The sequence below is a fragment of the Lipophrys pholis genome, assembly GCF_963383615.2.
Source record: "Lipophrys pholis genome assembly, chromosome: 19".
Taxonomy (NCBI): domain Eukaryota; kingdom Metazoa; phylum Chordata; class Actinopteri; order Blenniiformes; family Blenniidae; genus Lipophrys; species Lipophrys pholis.
This window is the reverse complement of record NC_137647.1, coordinates 1,045,437-1,070,426: the sequence shown is the minus strand read 5'-3', so window position 1 is coordinate 1,070,426 and position 24,990 is coordinate 1,045,437. Positions and strand designations below refer to the sequence as shown.

General features: G+C 46.2%; 2 protein-coding genes across 2 annotated transcripts; one reads left to right on the top strand and one right to left on the bottom strand.

Annotated features, from left to right (window-relative positions):
* Nucleotides 1–1,431: 1,431 nt before the first annotated feature.
* Nucleotides 1,432–7,402, top strand: LOC308124983 (uncharacterized protein). The gene is made up of 6 exons (XM_080488421.1): nt 1,432–1,693; nt 3,733–4,311; nt 5,269–5,432; nt 6,606–6,755; nt 6,830–6,995; nt 7,086–7,402. The coding sequence occupies exons 2-6, from the start codon at nt 4,131–4,133 to the stop codon at nt 7,280–7,282; spliced, it is 858 nt and encodes a 285-aa protein (XP_080344547.1). The 5' UTR covers nt 1,432–1,693; nt 3,733–4,130; the 3' UTR covers nt 7,283–7,402.
* A 4,399-nt stretch (nt 7,403–11,801) lies between these two features.
* On the bottom strand, nt 11,802–24,552 carry engl (endoglin, like; the record flags this gene model as incomplete). The annotated part of the gene is made up of 14 exons (XM_080487191.1): nt 11,802–12,757; nt 12,981–13,089; nt 15,037–15,138; nt 15,242–15,383; nt 16,377–17,123; nt 17,207–17,272; nt 18,938–19,093; nt 20,954–21,120; nt 21,892–22,084; nt 22,155–22,299; nt 22,371–22,545; nt 23,115–23,502; nt 24,180–24,349; nt 24,486–24,552. The coding sequence occupies 13 exons, from the start codon at nt 24,550–24,552 to the stop codon at nt 12,983–12,985; spliced, it is 2,625 nt and encodes an 874-aa protein (XP_080343317.1). The 3' UTR covers nt 11,802–12,757; nt 12,981–12,982.
* Between the last annotated feature and the right edge of the window lie 438 nt (nt 24,553–24,990).

Genomic DNA, 24,990 nt, shown 5'->3' with positions numbered 1-24,990 from the left:
ACGCCTGCAGCCACAATAAGAAGATGCAACGTCACATGATCTGATTTCAATCTGAAGTCAGATTCGGGCTTAATCATGTGAAGTCGACATTAAACATTTCACCTGGGGAGGATTAAACACGGTCGACAAAAGATACGACATTTCCCACGTCGTCAAGTTGATTTACTTTTAGAAACAGTTCAACGTTAAACCAGAGGTCATCTGGAGTCGAGAAAAGGACTTTTTATCCACACAAAGCTTATAACATTAAAAACTGCTGGTGAGAAAGACGTACAGTGATCAACACTACTTAACATAATAACTGATGGTTATGATTTCTGTGAGGTAAAGAAGAGAATCGTCTGCATATCGATTAACTAGTGATTTAGTTGGAACCCGGTAATGCAACATATTCAGCCCTCATTTGTAATTTTAAACACATTTCTACAAAATGATAATAATTAAATTTTTTCAAATAGACATTTCTGCTGTAATAAAGGATATTGTTTGAGAAATGTGATTTTAATGTCGATAATTCAAAAAGGTAAAATGAATCAAATGTCTGTCAGTGTAATTAAATACAGCTGAAAAGAAAATGACTCAGTTTCTCGAAAAGACACACTCTTATTCAAGTACTTGAAACTGGGGGTAGTGAAAGAAGTAATGCAACAGAAGTTGTATACAAGTACACATTTAGAGTACTCCTCTAGCTACAAGTTACTTAAAAAAAATAGTAAATATAACAAAAACTAAAGAAAGTGTGTTTGTAAGAATACTTTTTTCGACCATGCATTTGTGGGATGAGCTGCAGAGCTGCGGATATGAGTGCAACCAACACCCACGTTTCCAACGCCTGATTCCAAAAAGTGTGTTTGTTTTTTTATGCTTGTCTTCGAGGCGGTGGACTAAAGACGCCTGACATCGCCGATGTCCACGAAAAAACTGACTTTCTTGCCAAAATAAGATGAAACCGAAAATCCAAATGTCAAAGTCCAAAGTTCCAAAGTCCAAAGTTCAAAGGGGCGTTATCACAAGGGACACTGAGACAGAAACCCTGAAACACAGACGGACCAGAACACAAAGCCCGGAGTGTACCGGCATGAAGCCACGACAGCCAATCACAATCCAGACAAGAAAAACACTACATCACCAACTGTGATGTGAATCTCTGCCTTCCCTCTTGAGACGTGAATGGAGACACAGAGTTTTTCTAAATCTCCACTGTGGCCGGAGGTTTCATAAATAATCCCCCCCCCCCCCCCCCCCCCGGACCCCCCTAGTTTGCGCCCTGGTGGCAACAAACACCCACAAAGGGCCTGAGCCTCTGTGTCGATAGTAAAGGTTCACATGTTCTCATGAGAACTGCCACACATTCAAACTTTCCAAAGCTCATGGTATTTCTCAGTCCTCCCACATGAAAGACTCACTGTGGTTTGAAAGAAACATATTATTACAACACGGAGGGTTCATCTCCACGTCTTCTGTGAAGCTTCACATCTCAAGCTGACCATAAGAACGTGACATGCCTTCAGGAGAAATGTGAAAACCTTCAAATGTCCAGGAGCATTCGGCTCCTCGCCTCCTTTTTTTAAAATCAAGTCAAATCTTTTCTGTCGTCGTCGTCGTCGTCGTCGTGATGAATGATGGGAAAGAGAAAAGAGGACGAGGCCACGAGCACGAACGCAACAAACACTCGTCACTCCACAGCTCAGAGGTAAGAGCATCCGACCCGCCTCACTCACACATTCATCACTAATATAGTACAAGAGCGACTTTTTCAGGATCTGCATCGGATCCTCGTCTCTATTGACATTCTGCATTAATATCCCCATTAGGATTCACATTTCCTATATTTAAATGGATATAAAATGATATAAATGCATATATACATTAATACACTTTCTTCATTTTAACGCTTGCGGCAGTTATTCAAAGCTTTTTCTTAACTTTCCAGCATTAAATCTACGTTTGTCATCTCCATGTCCTCATCTGTCATGTCCATAAGAGACATGAAGCTGCAAAAACTAAGGTTAGAATATATCGTCTCAACATTTAAAAACATAAAAGAATCAAAATGATCGAGAAATAAAAGAAATATGAGACAATAGAGTCACTTTTCTCATAAATCTGTAATGTTTCTCATATTCTCAGTTTATTTATTCTCCCATGTTGCTGCTTTAGTTTATTTTTGTTATTAAAAAGTATAATTCTGAGTAAAAACACCAGATGTCTATTGGATTATCCATAACTATACATAATATAGTTAAAGCTGCATTTTGAATTTTGATTTAAATTCCAAGTCTATAGCTCGTAGACATGAGATGAAATTAAATAATTTGATCCTTTTTCAAGTTGTCTTACTCTATTCTATATATCTATACTATACTCTATATTTTCTATTATACTTTTATACATACTGCTCTGATTGTTCATATGAGGTTGTGTTTTATTTGTCTGTTTACATCCAAAGTGTTTGGACTAGATTTGACAGGCGGGGATAAATAACTTGGATTAAAACTTCATTGAATTTATATATTTGAAGAGATAATCGAGGTACTGAAGAACCTTTTCTCCTCATCTTTATTGTTGTTTTCTTTTTAAGTTTTCCTCCTTCTCAAAATGCGAAACTCTTTATGTGTAATAAGAAGAAATCGACTCATATTTAAACTCATATATGCGTGACAACACGAGGAATATTCCCTTTCACAGATTCAGCCACCAACTCTAAATCTATTTATTACATTTATAATTATAAAACACCACCGCCCCCGAACCTCCATACGACACCTCACACACACCACTCAGGCTTTGTCGCGCATTTAATATTTCTTGCCTCAGTTGTTTGAAACTTTTCCCACAGCCACGTTTCTGTTTGACGACAATAAACTTCCCCTGGTTTAGAAAGCCAGTGCAAATAAAATTGGCACAATTAGAGCAGAGTGACGCAAAATAAAGAACAATATGTGAGATTTATGAGGGACGGCAGGGATTATTTCTGAGCTCATGAAATAAGCGACGCCAGACTGTAATCTACATACGCTCTGGTATCGACGCGCCGAAACAAATAACTGATTGATGATTCATTTGCAGTAACTTTCTTTTCTTTTTGAGGATGTTTCTGATTATCTTCAGTGACGTCTGATCAACAGCAGAGCAACAGGAAGACATGCTTGTTTTCACTTTGCAGTAATATACATGTATTTTCCTCTTTTGCTTTATTGCAGAAAATTTAACAATTACAAGTCAAATCTCCCCTGAAAATTATAATTCACTCAGATATTGTTAAAAAAAAGTCCAACCAGATTTATTTTTTGATTATTTAAAATCATTCCAGACACGGCAAAACATACAAAATACAGATATACACCAAAAAATTATTTATGCTGATATAAATTTATCTATAAATATATACCTATGTACACACACACACACACACACACACACACACACACACACACACGCAAATTCTTGCTTCAGAAAAGTTTCACGTTTGCACATCAACATTTTGAAAACGATGTTCTTTAATGCTGAAAACAATGTAGTGAGCATGCCAGGCCACTAGTGGGTGCTGCTGGTTGTTTTTGTATTGAAACCATGAGATTAGATATACACAGACTATATACATCTAAACACGTCTGTATATGTTTATTCAAGTGCACCTCCCCCGTCGTATATAAACATATATAAGAATATAACTGTGAGCCGTCTGACACTAGTCTGTAGTAAAGTTGAATTCTTCCCTCTGGTTTGAAGCGAGTACAGGGACTCTGCTGCTGCGGGTTTGAACACACATCAGGGTTATCCTGAGAGGAAGCCCCGCCGCTCTGCTGCAGGTGTCTGCTGCAACTCGCTGAGGAAACCTCAAGCGTTTGGCGTCGTAACTGAACGCAGGTGCACGAAGCGTCTGGCGGCGTCAGACTCCTTCACTGTGGAACACAGGACCTGCAGGGAACGTCCCTCTGCTCGAGGCCCAGCTCCCCGCCCCGGCCCACCGCCCGGCCCCCCGTCCGGCTCCCCGTCCGGCCCCCCGCCGGGCTCCTCGCCCGGCTCCCCGCCCGGCCACCCGCCCGGCCCCCAGTCCGGCTCCCTGCCCGGCTCCCCGCCCAGCTCCCCGACCGGCCCCCCGCCCGGCTCCCCGCCTACTCCCCGCCATGCCGCGCTCCTTCCTCGTCAGGACCAGACGGACGCAGTCCGCCGGACGCCGACCCGAAGAGCCGCCGCTCCGCCAAACTGCTGACGGGCCGCAGGCTGTGTCCTCCACATCAGGGGGGAAAAGCCACCGAGATGAAGCCCCCCCCCACAGAGACCCTCCAATGGACCTTTGGCCCTCAGGTATGAAAATAATAATAATGATAAAACACATTTTAAATCTTTCTGGGGCACAACTGTAACGTCATCATTTGTTTTTGGTGGATTGTTTCTTGGTTGTAACAACGTGAACTGGAAATAATGTTGGAATAAATAAAAAAATTCATTAGATGGTTTCATGTTTACAGAAGCGTTTTGAAAATAATCTCAGTTTACATGGAAACAGCTGAAACGCTGAAAACGGTGTAGTTTTCATGATGGGCCACTAGATGGTGCTGTTGTCAGTTTTAGTACTGAAAGCACACACACACACACACACACACACACACACACACACACACACACACACACACACACACACACACACACACACACACACACACACACACAAATAAAAAACACACACCAGAAGAACAATGAGCTCTAAACATTAACAAAGGGACTTACAGTGACTGTCAAAATAAAACTACCAAGTTGGATTGTTATTATGGTGGCTGTCAAAATAAAACTACCAAGTTGGATTGTTATTATGGTGGCTGTCAAAATAAAACTACCAAGTTGGATTGTTATTATGGTGGCTGTCAAAATAAAACAACCAAGTCCAGGAGAACATGGACTGGGAGTCATGACTCTCTGGAGGAAACTTTGTTCTGAAGGGCTCTACTGAGCATGTGCAGAACTACTAGTTACTACAGCTGTGGTCACATGACCAGCAGCAGCGTTTCAGCATTGTTGCATTTCCCCCCAGTGCATTTGTGGGATGAGCAGCAGATCTGAGTTGGTTGCATTTCTCCTTAAAGTATATAGTTGAAGAAGAATCAGACAACTACAAAATAGTTTCTCAGCTTTTGAGAAATTATTGGTATATATTTTAAGGATATTTTTGAGGATCAGTTAAGATGATGCCCTGAAATTAACAGGTTTTTTTTTTCATTGCCAGTGAATTATTTCAGTTAATTCCTTCCTTTCATATTCACCCAGAAGCCCCCCGGAGGAGAGCGGCGACGCCCCCTCTGGCCTCGCCGGTGAGACATCAGGCGTCTGCCAGGGAGCAACAGCTGGAGCGGCTGGTCTTCATGCTGCTGAACCACACAACTCACACCGACCTCAAGTCTCCCGACAGCTCCTGCCCGCTCTGTGAGAAGGTGGGAGAAGCTCAGGCTTCTGGAAAACGTCTGGAAACGCCTGGAAACACTGGCATCAACACACACAAACAAGAGCCTTTCAAATTAAAGTGACACCAGAGCCGGTGATAAGTGGTCGCCGGCCACTTGTCACTTCCTTTAACTTCTTTACTGTTGAGCTTTAGGCTCCGTTTCCACGACAACGAATACGAGTGTATCTGCAAAACGTCCTTCACCTTTGGGGGTTCTGTTTACACGACACCAGTGTTCTGATCCACTGAATCCATGAAGTTTTTAATCCGGCTCCCAAGGAGGAAAGATTCTTTCACGGTCTCTGTTCCCTCCTGCAGAGACTGATGGAGGCTCCAGAGCCTGTTACTGCTCATCCCCCCCCCCCCCCCCCCTCCTTCCTGCTCATCCAGTTGTAAAGAAACATGGCGGCCACATAGCGTTACAACCCGTAGTGGTACGACCCGTAGCGGTACGACCCGTAGTGGTACGACCCGTAGTGGTACGACCCGTGGTGGTACGACCCGTAGCGGTACGACCCGTAGCGGTACGACCCGTAGTGGTACGACCCGCGGTCCATATTCTAGTTTTATGGTCCAGCTCAGCAGTTTAATAGTTGAGACTCTCTGATATCATCCGGTTCCTCATCAGTCCATACGGATGTCAGGTTCTCTCCATCTTCTTCACCTTTATAGTGTTTTGTTCTCTGCACACGTCTGTGTAGTTGCATTACAAAATCAAACAACAGCGCCCTCCTGTGGCCTGGCAGACTAACTACATCGTTGTCTCTGTGTCCGCTGCTGCAGTGGAAACACTCTCCTTTTTGTGACGGATTAGGTGTTGTCATGTGAAACGTTGTCGTGGAAACGGGGCCTTATTCCGCTCCAGCATTCACACCTTTCACTTTCTTCAGGAAATGCAAACTTTCTAGTTCATAAATAAATTCCAAAGTAATCGAAACCGCAAAGTTTGTTTTGCTGAATTTACTCAACAGTATGTAACACTAAGCAACGTCCCATGCAGCAATACAAAACAAGCAACAGCACCAACTAGTGGTCCAACATGAAGACCAGCTTGTTTTTAAAACGTCGCTGTGTAAACGCAAAACTTTTCTGAAATGGGAACGAAAAAATGACGTTTTTGTTTTCACTTGGACCCTTGTGGTATGAACGGGGCCTCCTCCAGTCGCTGTCAGAAGTGCTGCTGTCGGGAGGTCACCTGCCGTCTCACGGTTGTCAGACGTTCTCCGTCCCCAAGCTCAGATGTCCAACGGTCACCGACACGTCTCACCTTCCTTTTGGCTTCAGGGCGATAAGCAGCTTCGGCAGAGCCAAGGTACAGTCCAGGGACGGTCGCTGGAACCGAGTCGCCGCCGGCGCATACGTAAGAGTCTTCCTGTGTGTTTGCAGGAGCGAAGCTTTGGCTGTAAGGTGTGTGGGAAGGTCTTCAAGCGCTCGTCCACCTTGTCCACACACCTGCTCATCCACTCCGACACCCGGCCCTACCCCTGCCAGTACTGCGGCAAGAGGTTCCACCAGAAGTCGGACATGAAGAAACACACCTTCATACACACAGGTGTGTGTGTGTGTGTGTGTGTGTGTGTGTGTGTGTGTGTGTGTGTGTGTGGTCCCGTGGAACTCCCGTAACCTGCGTTCTGACTCGCAGGTGAGAAGCCACACGTGTGCAAGGTGTGCGGGAAAGGATTCAGCCAGAGCTCCAACCTGATCACCCACAGCCGCAAGCACAGCGGCTACCGGCCCTTCGGCTGCCCCTGCTGCCTGCACAGCTTCCAGCGCAGGGTCGACCTGCAGCGCCACCAGGAGGCACAGTGTGGCTACACAAACTTCTACACTCAACCCTGACTGGATTTGTATATAGTTATCAAAGATGTGTAAAAGTTGGAGTTTTGAAAAAAATTCAAACTGAACCTAGAAGGTGACAAAATGTGAGTTTTATTGTAATAAAGTGGAATTACTTTGTTTAAATCAGGTGTGGTAAACTCATTGTAAAGCACAAGTGTCGGACGAGTAAATAACATTAATATAATCATAACCAGCTCACTAAGGCGGCGTTCACATGACTTTTCCACGTGAAAACACTAAACTTTTGTTGGTTCGTGGTTCCGTTTGCACGACAGCCCCCGGTGCTCAGAGCCACTGAAGGTGCAGGTTTTTCAAAGCGGCTCCAAAAGTGGAACTTTTTAAAAACACTCCCACCCCATCGTCATGTACATGTCATGTACACACTGAGGCTCTGGCAGAAAACTTTTCTTCACTGAAGCTGGAACTCACAAATATAGTGAGTGAGTTCAGATTATGATCAGAATAATATGATCTTTAATTTACACACATTTCTACATCTGAGTAGTAATCCTGATCACCTGACTAAAGTGCGCCCCTGGTGGTTAAATGAATGCAATGCAGTTAATGTGCAGTTAAACTTCTCACTGCTGGTAGTCAGTTCTTTGTGGAACCGCCTTTTGCTGCAATTCCAGCTGCAAGTCTTTTGGGGGATGTCTCTACCAGCTGTACATCTAGAGACATAGTCTTTTGGGGGATGTCTCTACCAGCTGTACATCTAGAGACATAGTCTTTTGGGGGATGTCTCTACCAGCTGTACATCTAGAGACAAAGTCTTTTGGGGGATGTCTCTACCAGCTGTACATCTAGAGACATAGTCTTTTGGGGGATGTCTCTACCAGCTTTGTACATCCAGAGACATAGTCTTTTGGGGGATGTCTCTACCAGCTTTGTACATTCAGAGACATAGTCTTTTGGGGGATGTCTCTACCAGCTGTACATCTAGAGACAAAGTCTTTTGGGGGATGTCTCTACCAGCTTTGTACATCTAGAGACGTAGTCTTTTGGAGGATGTCTCTACCAGCTGTACATCTAGAGACATAGTCTTTTGGGGGATGTCTCTACCAGCTGTACATCTAGAGACAAAGTCTTTTGGGGGATGTCTCTACCAGCTGTACATCTAGAGACATAGTCTTTTGGGGGATGTCTCTACCAGCTGTACATCTAGAGACATAGTCTTTTGGGGGATGTCTCTACCAGCTGTACATCTAGAGACAAAGTCTTTTGGGGGATGTCTCTACCAGCTGTACATCTAGAGACATAGTCTTTTGGGGGATGTCTCTACCAGCTGTACATCTAGAGACATAGTCTTTTGGGGGATGTCTCTACCAGCTGTACATCTAGAGACATAGTCTTTTGGGGGATGTCTCTACCAGCTGTACATCTAGAGACAAAGTCTTTTGGGGGATGTCTCTACCAGCTGTACATCTAGAGACATAGTCTTTTGGGGGATGTCTCTACCAGCTGTACATCTAGAGACATAGTCTTTTGGGGGATGTCTCTACCAGCTGTACATCTAGAGACAAGGTCTTTTGGGGGATGTCTCTACCAGCTGTACATCTAGAGACATAGTCTTTTGGGGGATGTCTCTACCAGCTGTACATCTAGAGACATAGTCTTTTGGGGGATGTCTCTACCAGCTGTACATCTAGAGACAAAGTCTTTTGGGGGATGTCTCTACCAGCTGTACATCTAGAGACATAGTCTTTTGGGGGATGTCTCTACCAGCTGTACATCTAGAGACATAGTCTTTTGGGGGATGTCTCTACCAGCTGTACATCTAGAGACATAGTCTTTTGGGGGATGTCTCTACCAGCTGTACATCTAGAGACAAAGTCTTTTGGGGGATGTCTCTACCAGCTGTACATCTAGAGACAAAGTCTTTTGGGGGATGTCTCTACCAGCTGTACATCTAGAGACGGAGATTTTTGCCCCTTCTTCTTTGCAAAGCAGCTCCAGCTCCGTCACATTAGATGGAGAGCGTTTGTGAACGGCGGTTTTCAGATCTTGTAACAGATTCTGGACGGGGTTCAGGTCTGGACTTTGACTGGGACATTCTAACACATGAATACGTTTTGTTTTAAACGTTTCCATTGTAGCCCGGCTTTATGTCTAGGATGGTTCTCCTGCTGGAAGGGGAACCTCCGCCCTAGTCTCAAGTCTTTTGCAGACTCCAACAGGTTGTCTTCCAGGATTGTCCTGTATTTGGCTCCGTCCATCTTCCCATCAACTCTGACCAACTTCCCTGTCCCTGCTGAAGAGAAGCAGCCCCAGAGCATGATGCTCCCACCACCATGTTTGACAGTGGGGATGGTGTGTTCAGGGTGATGTGCAGTGGTAGGGTTCCACCACACAGAACGTTTCATTTTGGTCTCATCTGACCAGAGCACCTTCCCCCACATGGTTGCTGTGTCCCCCACATGGTTGCTGTGTCCCCCACATGGTTCCTGGCAAACTGCAAACGGGACTTCTTATGGTTTTCTTCCTGCCACTCTTCTTCCATAAAGGCCAGATTTGTGGAGAGCACGCCCAATTGTTGTCCTGTGGACAGATTCCCCCCCCTGAGCTGTGGATCTCTGCAGTTGGTCCAGAGTCACCATGGGCCTCTGGTCAGTGCTCTCCTGGTCAGTGCTCCCCTGGTCAGTGCTCTCCTTGTCAGTGCTCTCCTGGTGAGTGCTCTCCTGGTGAGTGCTCTCCTGGTCAGTGCTCTCCTGGTGAGTGCTCTCCTGGTGAGTGCTCTCCTTGTCAGTGCTCTCCTGGTCAGTGCTCTCCTGGTCAGTGCTCTCCTGGTGAGTGCTCTCCTGGTGAGTGCTCTCCTGGTGAGTGCTCTCCTGGTCAGTGCTCTCCTTGTTGGGCCTGTAAGTTTAGGTGGACGGCCGTGTCTCGGTAGGTTTGCAGTTGTGCCGTACTTCTTCCATCTCAGGATGATGGACTGAGCAGAGCTCCATGAGACGTTCAAAGCTTGGGGAATCTTATTATAGCCTAACCTGCTTTAAACTTCTCCACAACTTGACCTCTGACCCGTCTGGTTCCTTGGACTTCATGGTTCTGTTTGCTCCCCAATATTCTCCTAACAAACCTCTGAGGCGTCACAGAACAGCTGTATTTGTACTGAGATTAGATTAGATCAGATTACACACAGGTGGACTCTATTTAGTCATTAGGTCAACATTCAATCATTCAGCAGTCATCAGGCAACTTCTGAAGGCAACTAGTTTCAGAGAAAAGGGGGCTGAATACTTTTGCACGCTGCACTTTTCACTTTTTTATTTGTGAAAAATCTTTTAACTCATATATATTTTTCTTTGTATTTCACCATTCTGACACTTTGTGTTGGTCTTTCACATAAAATTCCACTAAAATATATTTATGTTTGTGGCGTGTCGTGTGGTAATGTGACAACATGTGGAAGAGTTCAAGGGGGATGAATACTTTTGCAAGCCACTGTATCTCATTTAATTTCTTAATTAATTGCTTTCTTCACTTTGGAAGTGAAGAACATGGAGCACATGGAGATCAGGAAATGTAATATGACACAGACTCCATGTCGACAGAGCAGGTGCTGTAAGATTACTGGATTATCTGGTTTTTCAAAACTTGAATTTAATTCGTCAATTATAAACTAAGCTTGCCATCGCGGAATAATTCAAAATGGACCTCAGTTTATTCTGCTATTGAACATTTTTGCGGGGGAACGATCAGTAGTTCTAATAATCTACACAGTGAAGCTGCAAACTGTAATTATTTCTTTAATCGTTGATCATTTGTCACTGACCTCATACATTACATTTATAAATAAGCAGCCATACACTCAGAAATTGGGGCCATAAGTTAACCGCCAATGTTTGTGGACTAAAGGAGAAAACCTTTTAAACATTTTAGTACACCACTTAAATACACTGACATCAAACTGTCAGGATCGTTAGAGTTTTTAAATCAAATACTTCGTGTGTAATGAATGTGTGGTAACAAGTCAGTCACACAACAAGCAGTTCGACAGTGTGGGCAGTAAAAACATGATCAAGTGTCTCCCCCTAGTGGTGCAGTGGGTTAGTGAGGAGCCATGGTAGGACAGCAGGAAGCACATCGGATATAAAAACTACAAATCATCTGATGAACTGAGGAAAAACAAAGACAGTAACTGCACAATGCCACCAATCCTAAAAAGAGGATTGATTCTAAATTAGACCAGACAAGCAATAACAGCATCAGAGAGGCAGGAATGTTTGAAAACTGCTGTTGTAGAGATTCTCTGAGAGGAAACGCTTCGTTAATGGATCTGAAACGACTGAATCACGCTAAGTTTTATAAAAGGCCAAAAGATTTATCCAGTCAGAAATGTCCAGCACAGCAGATATCACCTCAAAGGTTCTGAGAAGTTCCTGCAGCTTATAAATGACTTAAAACTACATTTAGACTAGAACTACACTCGTTAGAACGCAGACTTTCACCAACGCCACTTTTGTCACCATGGAAACCAGTAATTTGATTCACCACACCACTGCTCCCATCATGTGTCCTGGGCGTTTGAAATTTATTCATGTTCTCACTGTTTGACACTGATGTTCACACACAAAAAGAGACAATAGAAGAGTTAACTCTGCTGCGCACAAGAGGCCAAAAGCATTTATTACTGCACCAAACAAACACGACGTTTGTCTTCTTCACAACACATCCAGTTCACGATGAGAGAAAACAAAGGTCTTCTTCGGTTTGACGTCCTGCTGGTTCACGGTTCCTGTGCTCGTTAAACGTCCCGGCTCTCCTCTGACCTCCAGCCTGAAGGGGGCGCCGCCACAGTTTCAGCCTGAGGCCACCTTTACGCGTACACAGGTTTTCACAAAACTATGATATGTCTCTGTTTCTTGCATTTACACATAAATGCAGCTACGGGTCTCCACTCACAATAACTTCTGAAAACTCCGCCCACAGTGGAGATTTAGAAAAACTCAGTGTCTCCATTAACATCTAAAGACGGGAGGCGGACATTTATGGCACAATTTACAACCTTGTGTTTTTTTCCAGGATTCTGATTGGCTGTCATGGTTTCATGCTTCCCGTTACACTGCCCCCTATAGGTCTGGCTGCTCACAGCCGCTCTGAACCAGGAGGATATGAGGGTCAGTGGAAATGAAGTTTGTTTTGTAAACGTAGAGGGGAAATATCCGTTTTTCTATAAAGTCTGCTGCCGGCGCGGCTCCAACCGGCGTTTCACTCTGAATCAGACGTTTCAGCCTCTTCTGGGTTCTAGTGGCACATCAAACACACACACTGATCTGCACACACACACAATGGCAGCTGTGCTCTTACACACACACACACACACACACACACACACACACACACACACACACACACACACACACACACACACACACACACACACACACACACACACACACACACACACACACACACACACACACACACACACACGGCTTCTGCCCCACTTCTCGGCTCTCAGATTTGCAGGAAATCCTGAGGAGGAGATAGAGGAAGACGACTGTTCAGACCTATTTGCCGTATCGAGGCGGGAATCTGCAGCTGCTCAGACATCTCTGATGAAACCAGTCTGAAACTGGAGCTGTTAACCACTGCAGTTCATGTCACACACATTTCACTAAGAGGAAAACACTTCATTATAACAAGAGGACAGAGTCACTTCAGATGGTTATGTCTGTTAAATGGCCACCGGGCTCACCTCTACACTGAGCTGGTCGGCTGAGCCGACAGTGCTGCTGGGCTCCAGATGTGTCTCAGCTGAGTCGGGTCTGTTAGATGATTTTCTTGAAAAGACCTGGACCGTCTCCCTTACAAAGAAAATACATTCATTTTAATTACATCAATGTTTGTTTTGAACCGGCAGCTGCTGTGACGTGACCAAAACTATCTAGAAGAGCAGTTCTGTTAATTCTGTCTTGAATAAACAGTTTTGCTGAGCAGAAGCAGAATTTAATGATAAACCTCTACCTCGTCCTCTTTTGTCCTCCACTTCAATCCATTTTAAATCCACACAGAAAGTTTCCAGCCTGGAATCAAACAATACGGTTCTGCCGGTGATGCTAAAGTCTCATTTATGCTTCAACATTTCAAGTGAAAAAACATTTTTTTTTTGTGTTTTTTGTTTCAGAAAAGTTTTGCTTTTACGCAGCAACGGCAGAAACACTGAAATGTGGTCATTGTGTTTGGCCACTAGTGGGTGCTGTTGGTTATTCTTGAAATGAAACCACCCCCACATGCTGCAGAGAGCAATAAGCTGAAAACATTAACGATTCGGATGCTTCCAGTGGCTCCGAGCATCGTCGTCGTGTAAACTGACCTCCAAAACACAACAAAGGTTTGTGCTTTCACTTGAGAAACGGGCGGCCCTCACTCAGAGGATCAATTCACAGTTACATTTAAAAGTATGAAAAGAAATCAGGAGGTAAAGTTATACTACCAGAAGAAATCTTTAACCTGTTCTTCCATAAAGGAGGTTCTGTCCAGAGAACCAACCAAACCAGAACCTCTCCTCTCATTCCAAACTGCAGGTTCCTCAATCCTTCACAACAAAGTCCAGAAGTTTTCAGACAAACCATCAAACTGTTGATGTTTCCTGACTGACGCCATCTTGGGAAACCTGCCCCAAGGGATTGTGGGATATCCAAGATGGCGGCAGCTCCAGCCAGAACATCAACATTTGACCGATTGAGGGAGAAAAAGCTCCAGACTTTGTCTTGAATCCTGGAGAAAGTCTGAATGTAGTGAAACTGAAGGTTTTTCCAGAGAGAATCCAAAAGTGCAGAGATCCAGAGGACAAACAGGATCTTGCTTCAGGAGTTTCTGTGTTTCACATTAAGATGTGAATAAACCAGTGGCGGCCGTCAGGGCCTGAAGGCTGATGAACTAAAGCTCTCAGAAAAAGATCAGAATCAGACTGATGTTGATCATATTTGGTCCATCAATACTTCTTCAATACTTCCAAACTGTCTGTCTGCTTCCTCTCATAGCTCCTCCCCCGTCTGCTGCTTCCAGACTGAACTTCCATATTAAAGCTTTGAACCAATCACAGTTCAGCCATCACCTGTTGTCGGGTAAAGAAATCTGCCTGAGGCCTTCGGGTTCAGTTCTGCAGGCGTCTGCAGTGTAAAATAAGAGTCGGTCACGCTGCTGCTTCAACCAATCAGATTTAGATATTGAGACTCAGGACCTTCTAGAAGGCCGAGGGTGACGTCAGCATAATTCAAGCCCTCTGATTGGCTGGTCAGAGAGTTCACTCTCCAGCTAGCTGACTGCATCTGGAGCAGCTGCATGAACAAAATATAGTTGTGTTGATTTAATAGAGGTTTTATCAACCTACAATGACTGAAGGAGAAGATGAAGACATTTGGTTGCAGATTTTTCATCAAAACAAATTTTCAAGAAAACTTTTCCAAGAGGTCATTGAACGCACCGCAGAGCTCAGCGTGGAGGTCCAGTGCAATTTATCTGCTTCACTACAAACTCCATGGCAGGATTCAGGATTATCTTATTTGCTATTCTATTATTAGAATAATAATAACCTCCCACCCGGGGATGTTCTGTGAGATATAAACCCTGGAAATACGTGTTTGTTTGAGTGTTATGATGAACTTCCTTCAGAAAGGTTTTGACAAAGTATTATAGATGATCACCAACAGCTAAAACTGGAGCTTACATTTTGAATTTTTCCAGGGTGGATTCTGGTGGAGGAACTTTAAGTTTCAGTGACTTGCACGACACAGGGTAGAGCTGCATACCTGTATAGTTATAGATGCACCACAAGCCTCCCGTCAGACCGACGCCCAGCACAAAGGCTGTGAAGACGAGGCCCATGAGCGGCCCGGTCCCCACCACAGAGCCTGCAAACAGAGGAACATGAGCTTGAAGATGGTTGGAACCCCAGCTCACCTGCTTACAAGAAGAAATAAGATGGATGAGAGATTTCTTTAAAGCAGTACGGACTGCCGCGCTCCGGCTCTGGACTGTCCACTGGATTCACACTCAGCCTCTTTGTTCTCTGACCAGGTGGAGTTTGTACTTTGGACGCCAGCGAGCTGATGGACTGGGTGACCACCATGGGTCTGGAGAGGTTTCTGATCTCACACTGCGATGAGAAGAAAGAAAACACACATCTGTACATTAGATGTACTGTCAGCACCCTGCAGGGAACGAGGTTCACAAAGAACAAAGTGATGAGTCACAGATGCATGAAGCAACAAGTGGAGCTAAACCACACACAATGTTTTACTGAACAATTATCGCAATGTTTTAATGAGTCATATTATACAGTTTCACCTCCTCCTCCTGTTGTCCTCCTCCTCCTCCTCCTTCTCCTCCTGTTCTCCTCCTCCTCCTCCTCCTGTTCTCCTCCTCCTCCTGTTCTCCTCCTCCTCCTCCTGTTCTCCTCCTCCTCCTCCTCCTGTTCACCTCCTCCTCCCCCTCCTCCTCCTGTTCTCCTCCTCCTCCTCCTCCTCCTGTTCTCCTCCTCCTCCTGGTCTGGTCGGTCCAGAAACCTTCAGTATTCTAAGTTTCTAGCTCCTCCTTGATTTTCCTCATTTGAATATTGGATCATAGGAGCTACATTCAGAATCTGCTGTGTCTGTGTGAGCTGGACTGGCTCCGCCCACACATGCCCATCTTGGGAAGAGGAGGAAGTACTTCCTCTGGTGGTGCCATGTGCCAGAGCAGAGCTGCCTAATTGTGGGAGGAGTCAAAGGGAGGGCCTACCTTGATTGGGATTGGCTAAACCCCCGATGACACTATATAGGGTTTGATTCCTGATTGGCTGCTTGGAGCAACACACTTTTTAAAACCTGAAACAAGCCAGGGACAGAGAGGACAGACTGTCTTCACTTCTGGGACATCAGTCCGGGTATGGGGACGATTAGTCCTGCTGGAGAACCTTTAGGAAGTGGATTAGCAGAATGTGACTCCTGTAAATAGAGTTATCTGTGAAGTACCACACTGCAGGCGGGTATGAGTCCTTCGGGTTCGGCGCTGGTTTTATATTGAACTCAAGTTGCACCAGACGTCACCTGCAGCCTCCGAGGCTCAGGAGGATCGGTGAGAAACGAGTGTGTGTGAGCCGTGTGATTACCTGATCCCAGTGCGATCCGGACACAAGCGGAGGGATACGTAATCCGTCCCAACAGTCACTTGTCACGGTTTCCTGCTTGACGGTCCCCTGGACGGGACCAGAAGCACACAGCTGGAGGCTGCAGTGGAGGAACTGCATGGGCTCGCTGTAAACCGGCCGCAGGACAAAGCTGAATCTTAAAGGAGAAACCTCCTCTTCTGCTCCGGCGCTTCTTTCAGCTGAGCGAGAAATGTGTTGTGTTTCCTCCTCCAGTTCACCTTCAGCCTCTCGTCCTTCCTCACCGAGGCTCAGCGACGGGTCCGAGGAGCAGCCGCCACTGATCACAGCCCAGAACCGAGACTTCTTGGGGTCCGATGAAGGAGAAACGATGCAAGACTTCACCTGCACAGAGCGAGTGACTGGAGCTCGCGCTGAAATCTGCATTCCAACACAGATCAGTGATTCTGTTCTGCTCTCGGCTTTGAAGGACAAAGAAGTTTGAACGATACGGACCTGGACATGGACGCGGCGCTCAGCGGTGACGACACAGGGGCCGACCCGAGTCTCCTCGTAGCTCTCAGAGCTAAAAAGCTTCAAGAGAAGGACCGGTCCAGGTCCGAGTCGGGGCTCTGGGAGGTCAGTCAGTCCGGGGTTGAGCCGCCGGTCCTCAGGTTTCCAGGAGACGAGTCCGATCTGAGAAGTGTTTCCAGGATCCTCGGCCTCAGCCGGGCGGGCGGCGGGCGCGGGGATCGGCACGAAACAGCTAAACTGGGAAGGAAAAGAACGTTGGAAAACAAAACCCTTGATCTGATAATTAAAACATGGAACAGACGTGCAGGCTAATTTCTCACGTGAATGCTGAGCGGAGTGTCGGACTTCTTTGTCTGATTGTGACGATTTTCCTTCCAAAGTAAAACCTGTCCAGAGACGATGAAGTACTGCCATGAAAACTCTCCACAGAAGGAAACAAAGATTTAGCAGTTATTTGTTTAAATAGTCAAGGTGATGCTCAATTGACTCTCTTAAGGCAAAGTTCCTTCAGGAGTTGGACCAACGTGGTAAACAGCGAACCACAGCGAAGCTAGAGCATCCAGTAAAGGCCTGTTCACAACGTCCTAATCTCCAAAAAGGAACATCGTTCTGATTAAATCACACAACATGAAGCTCTGACTCCTGAAAGCAGCTTCAGACGTGTTTGAATAATCAAATCAAATTTTAAAAAAAAGTGTTTAAAGCCCCGTTTTCAAGTTTCAAGTGAAAATGCAATATTTTTGTTGCGACTTTATTTGGAGAATTTTATAGGAAATGCAACTTTTTGAGAACAACTCACAAGGTGGAACTTTTCTGAAACGTTCCAACTCCGTCGTCATGGAAACAGAGGAAAACAAAACCTTCTGGTGAGGCTCGTGCTCCGTCTCCGTGCGGACGGCAGAGACTCTGCTACTGCTCATGCTCACCACGGCAGGAGTAACTAGTATTCTGCACATGCTCAGTAGAGCCAGTCAGAACAAAGTTTCCTCCGTGATGTCATGACTCCCAGTCCATGACCTCCTGGTCTGGTCGGTCCAGAAACCTTCAGTATTCTAAGTTTCTAGCTCCTCCTTGATTTTCCTTATTTGAATATTGGATCATAGGAGCTGCATTCAGAATCTGCTGTGTCTGTGTGAGCTGGACTGGCTCCGCCCACACATCTTGGGAAGAGGAGGAAGTACTTCCTCTCGTGGTATGGGGACGATCAGTACTGCTGGAGAACCTTTAGGAAGTGAATGTTAAATAATGTGATCCATTTAATGTTCAGAGCGAATCGTTCTCTCCATGCATGTGTGTGTGGTTTCATTACAAAAACAAACGACAGCACCTACTAGTGACCCGGTATGCTAACTACATCATTTCAACATCGTTTTCCAAATGGGAAACTTTACTGAAATGAAAATGCAGAAACGATGCGTTTCCACTTGAAATAGGACAATAACCATGATTATTAATTTTGTTTTATTGAAACGCTTCTGCAGCTGATCTAAGGAGGACCCATGGTCCATCATGGTGTTTCTTTCTGGGCAGGATGTTTCAGGTTTAGTGACCTGACATGAAAAGCAGCTTATTATAATCTTACAACAAAGTCTCAGTGTTTCAGCAGGTATCCCGCTGGGTGCTCCTGCCTGACGCCGAATCACCCGCCCCTCCACTTCCCATCTCCTGCAGCAGTTTGCTTCTTCTTCAGGTTCCATTTTTAGGCTTTAATGCTGCGTTGCTCTGGTTGTGGCGACCCGGGTCATGAGTCCCGGCGGGGAAACGTCCATTGACACTCTCTAGGATCGATTATGCACAACATGTTTCTGCTGTCGCCCGTCTCCAATAACGCTCCACCTTATGTTGAATGAAGCTGTTTTTATGACCTGGGATCACGTCGGTTCTACAGTTTTCTCTCTTAAAACATTTCCTTTTCCTTTTCTCAGCCTTCGATGATGTCGGCTAGTGACAGGTTTTTCTGCTGCATCAGTTATATTTCATTTCAACGATAAAAGAGAAAAACAAAATCTGAATAGATATTTAGAGTTTTCTGTCCGAGATGCTTATCTGACCGTGTTTTTGTACTGCACCCCTCGGGGCTGTCGGAGCAGCAGACCCTCCGTCCCACAGGAAATGACTGGGAACACTAACAGGAAATGAGTCCCGTTGGTCTGAGCCTGGCAGGACGAGTCGCTCAGGGTCACCGCCGACACCGTGACGGGCAAACTCTGTAGGAGGAGACGCAGGTAAATCACAAACAGATCGTCACATTCAGGAGAATATTTCCCTTTAAACGGTGTCCCAACTTTACTGAAACAGACAAATGGCCTCATAGTTCCTCATCATATGACGCTGCGCTTCAATTTTAAATGATTTGGACGCCATTGCTGTTCTGAGTTAATCGTCTAACTGGGAAAAATCCAACTTCCCAGTGGGAATAATGCAGAGGGTAGAGTCATCTACAAGAATCTAGTGAGACATCATCATGCTTATTGTAATCTACAAATGGTAAAATTAGTGAAATATTGATCATATTTTGCACTTTTGTTTTTAAGAGATTATATAATATCTGTGTCCGGGGATCAGGTCGTCGAGGCCCCTGCTCTCGACTGCCACCCAATCCACGTTGCACCATGCTGGTCCCTGGACGCCCGGAGCAGGAGTCTGGTTCATATTGCCGGCAGTAAGTCGGACCTGTTCCCAGTGCACGTTGGCCTCCGGCAGGGCTGTCCTTTGTCACCGGTTCTGTTCATAACTTTTATGGACAGAATTTTTTAGGCACAGCCAGGGACCGGAGGGGGTCCGGTTTGGGGACCACAGGATCTCGTCTCTACTTTTTGCAGATGATGTGGTCCTGGTGGCTTCATCAAAACTGGACCTTCAGTGTGCACTGGCGCGGTTCTTAGCCGAGTGTGACGCAACTGGGATGAGGATCAGCACCTCTAAATCCGAGGCCATGGTTCTCCACCGGAAAAAGGTGGCTTGCCCCCTTCAGGTGGGTGGAGAGACCTTGTCCCAGGGGGAGGAGTTCAAGTATCTGGGGGTCTTGTTCAGGAGTGGGGGGAAGATGGAGCGTGAGATCGACAGGCGGATCGGTGCAGCTTCTGCAGTTATGCGGTCGCTGTATCGGTCCGTCGTGGTGAAGAAGGAGCGAAGCCAAAAGGCGAGGCTCTGGATTTACCACTCCATCTTCCTTCCTACCCTCACCTATGGTCATGAGCTTTGGGTCATGACCGAAAGAAGGAGATCCCGGATACAAGCGGCTGAAATGAGTTTCCTCCGTAGGGTGGCTGGGCGTCCCCTTAGAGATAGGGTGAGGAGCTCCGTCACCAGGGAGGAGCTCGGAGTAGAGCCGCTGCTCCTCCACATCCAGAGGAGCCAGCTGGGGTTTGGGCTTCTGTTGGGGAAGCCCCCCGGACGCCTCCCTAGGCGGGTGTTCCGGGCATGTCCCTCCGGTAGGGGCCTCGGGGCAGACCTGGGACACGCTGGAGGGACTATGTCTCTCGGTTGGCCTGGGAACGCCTTGGGGTCCCACCGGAAGAACTGGAGGACGGGTCTGGGGCGAGGGACGTCTGGACATCCCTGCTGAGACTGCTGCCTCTGCGACCCCGCCCCGGGTAAGAGGAGGACAATGGATGGATGGATGGATGGATGGATGGATGGATGGATTATATAATATTGAAATGGCCAATAGGGGTGTTTGTGTAAAAAACAATCATAAGAACTTTTAAAACAAGCTTCAAAAGCTGTTTACGTGAATTTAAGTGAATCCCACCGGATGAGTTCATCTAACAGCTTTGTCTCGTTTTTGGACACAACAACAATAAAGCAGCTCTGCAGGAGGCGACCATGTCGCTTAGTTATAATTGTCAAGTGAATTCTGTAAACTGGGATGTTCCCAACTGGTAATATTCCAGCTGGATGATGGTGTGATCGAATTCCTAATTTATGATGAAACTTTCTGAAAAGTCGACCGTTTGTGGTCCAGCTCTTTTTGAATTTAATTCCTGATTTTGAATGAAAAGTAGGAACAAAGTTTGATGAATTGATTTCTGCCTTCTGATGTTTTCACACTCGTATCTAAAGACCTGCAGGACGAGTTGATCCACGGCCACGCCGAGTCGTCCGTCCTCACAGTGGACAGTGAAGCTCTCTCGGCCCGCTCGCTCGCCGCCTCCACCGCTCAGCCACTGTCTCAGCCGCCGCTCCTCCACCCGGGGCGGCGCCGGAGCGGTGGGACTCCACGCCCCCTCCTCTGTGGATCAATAAAGACACCCAAATCCTCAACGGAAAGGCTTTGAACTGATTAAAACACACACACACACACACACACACACACACACACACACACACACACACACACACACACACACACACACACACACACACACACACACACACACACACACACACATTGCACTACCAAGGCGGAAGGTTCTGTTTCGTCTGCGTATATTTAATTATGGATTTGTATGTATTTGATCAACTTTTCACAACCCAAATTACATGAAATCTTCAGGGATGATTTGTCTTCATCAAGGATCAATCCATTAGATTTTGGGACGTTAACGTTTAACCGTTTCTGAATAAATCCCCAGAGAAAAACTGTCCCATACAAAGTGGATGAGAGAGGTACCTCATGGAGGAAATCAAAGGAGATCAGCGTCTGTTGCCATGGAGACGCTCCCTGCTCAGTGTTTCACAGTGATGTAGCTACCCGACAGGCTAGTTAGCATCGATATGAGCTAACGGCTATCATGCTAGCAATGCTAACTCAGTTCCTCAAACAAATGTGGAGTTGGTGAAGGTCTGCGCTCTACCGAGTGTAGCTCTAGTTTAACAATTGTGTAGCTTCTTTTATAAAAACAAGCAACAGCACCCACTAGCGGCCCTTCATGCAACATTCTTAGGGTTTCAGCCGCTGCAGCTTAAACGTGAAAAAGGTTGTTTCACTTGAAATGTTGTGGAAACGGAGTGGTAAAGAGTTTGACTCCATGTGTCGCCATAAAGGGTTAAAGCTTCTGACCTCCGCCGTCTTCAGACAGCTGGATCACGAAGCGATTGGCCAGGTCGGCCTCGGTGTATGAGGAGACGTCGCTGTAGCCGCTCTCACGAGCCCAGAGGAGCAGGTCGGGCACAGTGGCGAGGTCAGAGGTCAGGGTTCTGGTCAGGGTCAGGCCGGGCTCAGCAGGGTGCGGTGGAGACACACTGTTTGAAGACTGAAGAGAAAGACCTGGTGACACGGTGACACGGCGGGAGACAGACACTGAGTAGAGACGCCACCCCTACGTGAACCGTGACGTGACCCCGGACTCCTCGAGCCACGACGGCCCAGTTCACCGGAACCGAGCTGCTCAGAACTAGAACCACCCGACGGGCCTCGGTGCTTCCCGGCGGCGGCAGGAGAGAGACGACCACCTCCACCTGCAGAGAGCTGGAGGAGACAGGACAGACGTCAGGTCGTCTGATCTCCCTGCAGCTGGGGGAGGAGCTTCATGTTCTCACCCGCAGAGTCCAGAACCCGCCGAGTGCAGCTTGAGGACATGGACTTCAGGACCGGACCGGTCCGGCGCCGTGAGGCGGGCGCAGCCCTGGACCTCCTGATGCTGCACGTCTGAGATGATGTAGTTATGAGAGACGAACATGGACTGGAGCTGGCAGACGGCCGGCTGGGTCCGATCTGCGAAGACAACCAACAGGAGGAAGATGCTCTATAATCTGTATGATAGAGGAGGAAGATGCTCTATAATCTGTATGATAGAGGAGGAAGATGCTCTATTATCTGATGTTAGAGGAGGAAGATGCTCTATAATCTGTATGATAGAGGAGGAAGATGCTCTATTATCTGATGTTAGAGGAGGAAGATGCTCTATAATCTGCATGATAGTGGAGGAAGATGCTCTATAATCTGCATGATAGTGGAGGAAGAGGCTCTATAACCTGGTTGGTAGAAGGGGAATACGCTCTATAATCTGTACGGTAGAGTGGACGATGCTCTATAATCTGTACGGTAGAGTGGAAGATGCTCTATAATCTGGAGGGTAGCGGAGGAAGATGCTCTATAATCTGCATGATAGTGGAGGAAGATGCTCTATAACCTGGTTGGTAGAAGGGGGATACGCTCTATAATCTGTACGGTAGAGTGGAAGATGCTCTATAATCTGTACGGTAGAGTGGAATATGCTCTATAATCTGGAGGGTAGAGGGGAAGATGCTCTATAATCTGGAGGGTAGAGGGGTGTGTCTCACCCTGGCCCAGGCGGATGTAGACGTGGTTGCCGTGGGTGGAGTGCGTCATGGACGACAGGCCGCCGCGGTTCCTCACGGCCCAGCGATGAAGCGCTCGAGGACGAACCGGCAGCGAAGGCAGAGAGTGAACGTTCACTCTGAGGCCGGCGGAGCGGACGCTGGAGTTTAAAGAAACCTGGAGGAGGAAACAAGCCGCAGTCAGGTGAAGTCCGGGCGGAGGGCAGGTGACCCCTCGTGACCTCTGACTGACCTCCACCTGCAGCAGGAGGCGGGGCGGCAGGTCCTCCGCCTGCAGCCACCAGGTGACCGGCAGTTTGGAGCTGAGCAGCAGGTGGACGACCCGGAGACGAGCCGGGGGCGGAGCCAAAGGCTTCAGACTCACCGTCACCTGCAGACGGGAGAGGAAGAAGGTCTGAGACAACCGGAGTGCTGCTTCCATTTGAACATGGAACAGAGAATAATGGACCAATTTCATCCATTTTAACACGGAATTAAAGCAATAATGTAAATATTCTGTCCCTCATAAATGTAATAAAGACAATGAGGTCATAATTTGCCAATAGTACAATAAAACACAGCTGCATTTCATGGAAATGAATGATTTGTTGCACTGCTTGTGCAGTTTGCTGATCATAGATAGGCAGAGTGGTGACTTTATTATCACGTTTATTCACTGAGGAAACTGTACAGCTTTATCTTTCCATTACATTTAGATTTCTTTCACTATTATGTGATATTATTGGCTTGAATACAGTTCAAATGGCAGGTTTTGACAGGTTTTACATTATACATTATACATCGTGTGTTTTCTTGTCGTCCTCTTTTAGTCGGATTTATGTTCCAGTACGGGAGGGAGAAGAAATACCGAATAATCATGTTGGGACTCGCCCAATAAACCTGGAATAAAATCTACTTGGAAATGACGTGTTTTCATACAATAATTTACATTTAAATATCCGTGTGTCTGCTTGTGGCCCCGGAGTTGGACGTGTTTGACCGGAGCGACTCCTCAGATGTTAATGAAATGTTCAGATCTCTTTCTTCCTGGGGAAGGTCGGCGTTCACCTCGTTCTCCGGGCTGTTGCTCACTCTCCCCAGCGCCACCACGTGAGTTTCTTTCTCCCCGGGTTCCAGAGCGGCGCAGCCCGGCCCGGCCTGGAAGCGCTCCAGCAGACCCTGAACCGGGTGCAGTGACCCCGTCTGACCCGGGGCGGAGCAGCGCAGCACGTCTACACCTGCACGCAAGAGGAAGAAGAAGAAGAAGATCTTTCACTGTGTCGAGGTTTGGATTCTGCGTCTGGAGAAACTTCCCACAGGACATATTTTCAGTTTCCCTGCGACACGTCCAGTAAAACCTCTGATCAGTCTCACCTGTCCAGGTCGTCCACTGCAACAAGAGACCGAAGACAGTCCGTCCAACTGGAGACAGTGAACGCATCACGAGACCTTTGACCCTGAAAAACCACAGAAATACATGGAAATATATAGAAACACACAGAAATTCTCAAAAATACATAGAAACACACCAATATAGCTTCATAGAAATACTTAGAAATACATAGAAATACATAGAAACACACCAATATAGCTTCATAGAAATACTTAGAAATACTTAGAAATACATAGAAATACATAGAAACACACACAAATACACATAAATGCACAGAACCACATATGTCAAATTAAAAAAAGGCAGTATAAAACCCAAATATGATTCTGACATACATAATAATATAATAGTATAGATTTGAGATTAATAGAAAAACATTAAGATAATTTTTTTAAAAAGGAAAATAATCTTGTTAAAAAAAAGAAGAACATGAAGATTTTCTTTAAAAGTGCTGCTGTGGTGAAAACAGACAAACACAAGGAAAGG

Coding starts and splice junctions, on each gene's coding strand:
- LOC308124983 (XM_080488421.1), top strand. CDS start 4,131: ATGCCGCGCTCCTTCCTCGTCAGGACCAGACGGACGCAGTCCGCCGGA. Junction 6,756..6,829: donor GCAGCTTCGGCAGAGCCAAG/GTACAGTCCAGG, acceptor GTGTGTTTGCAG/GAGCGAAGCTTTGGCTGTAA. Junction 6,996..7,085: donor ACACACCTTCATACACACAG/GTGTGTGTGTGT, acceptor TCTGACTCGCAG/GTGAGAAGCCACACGTGTGC.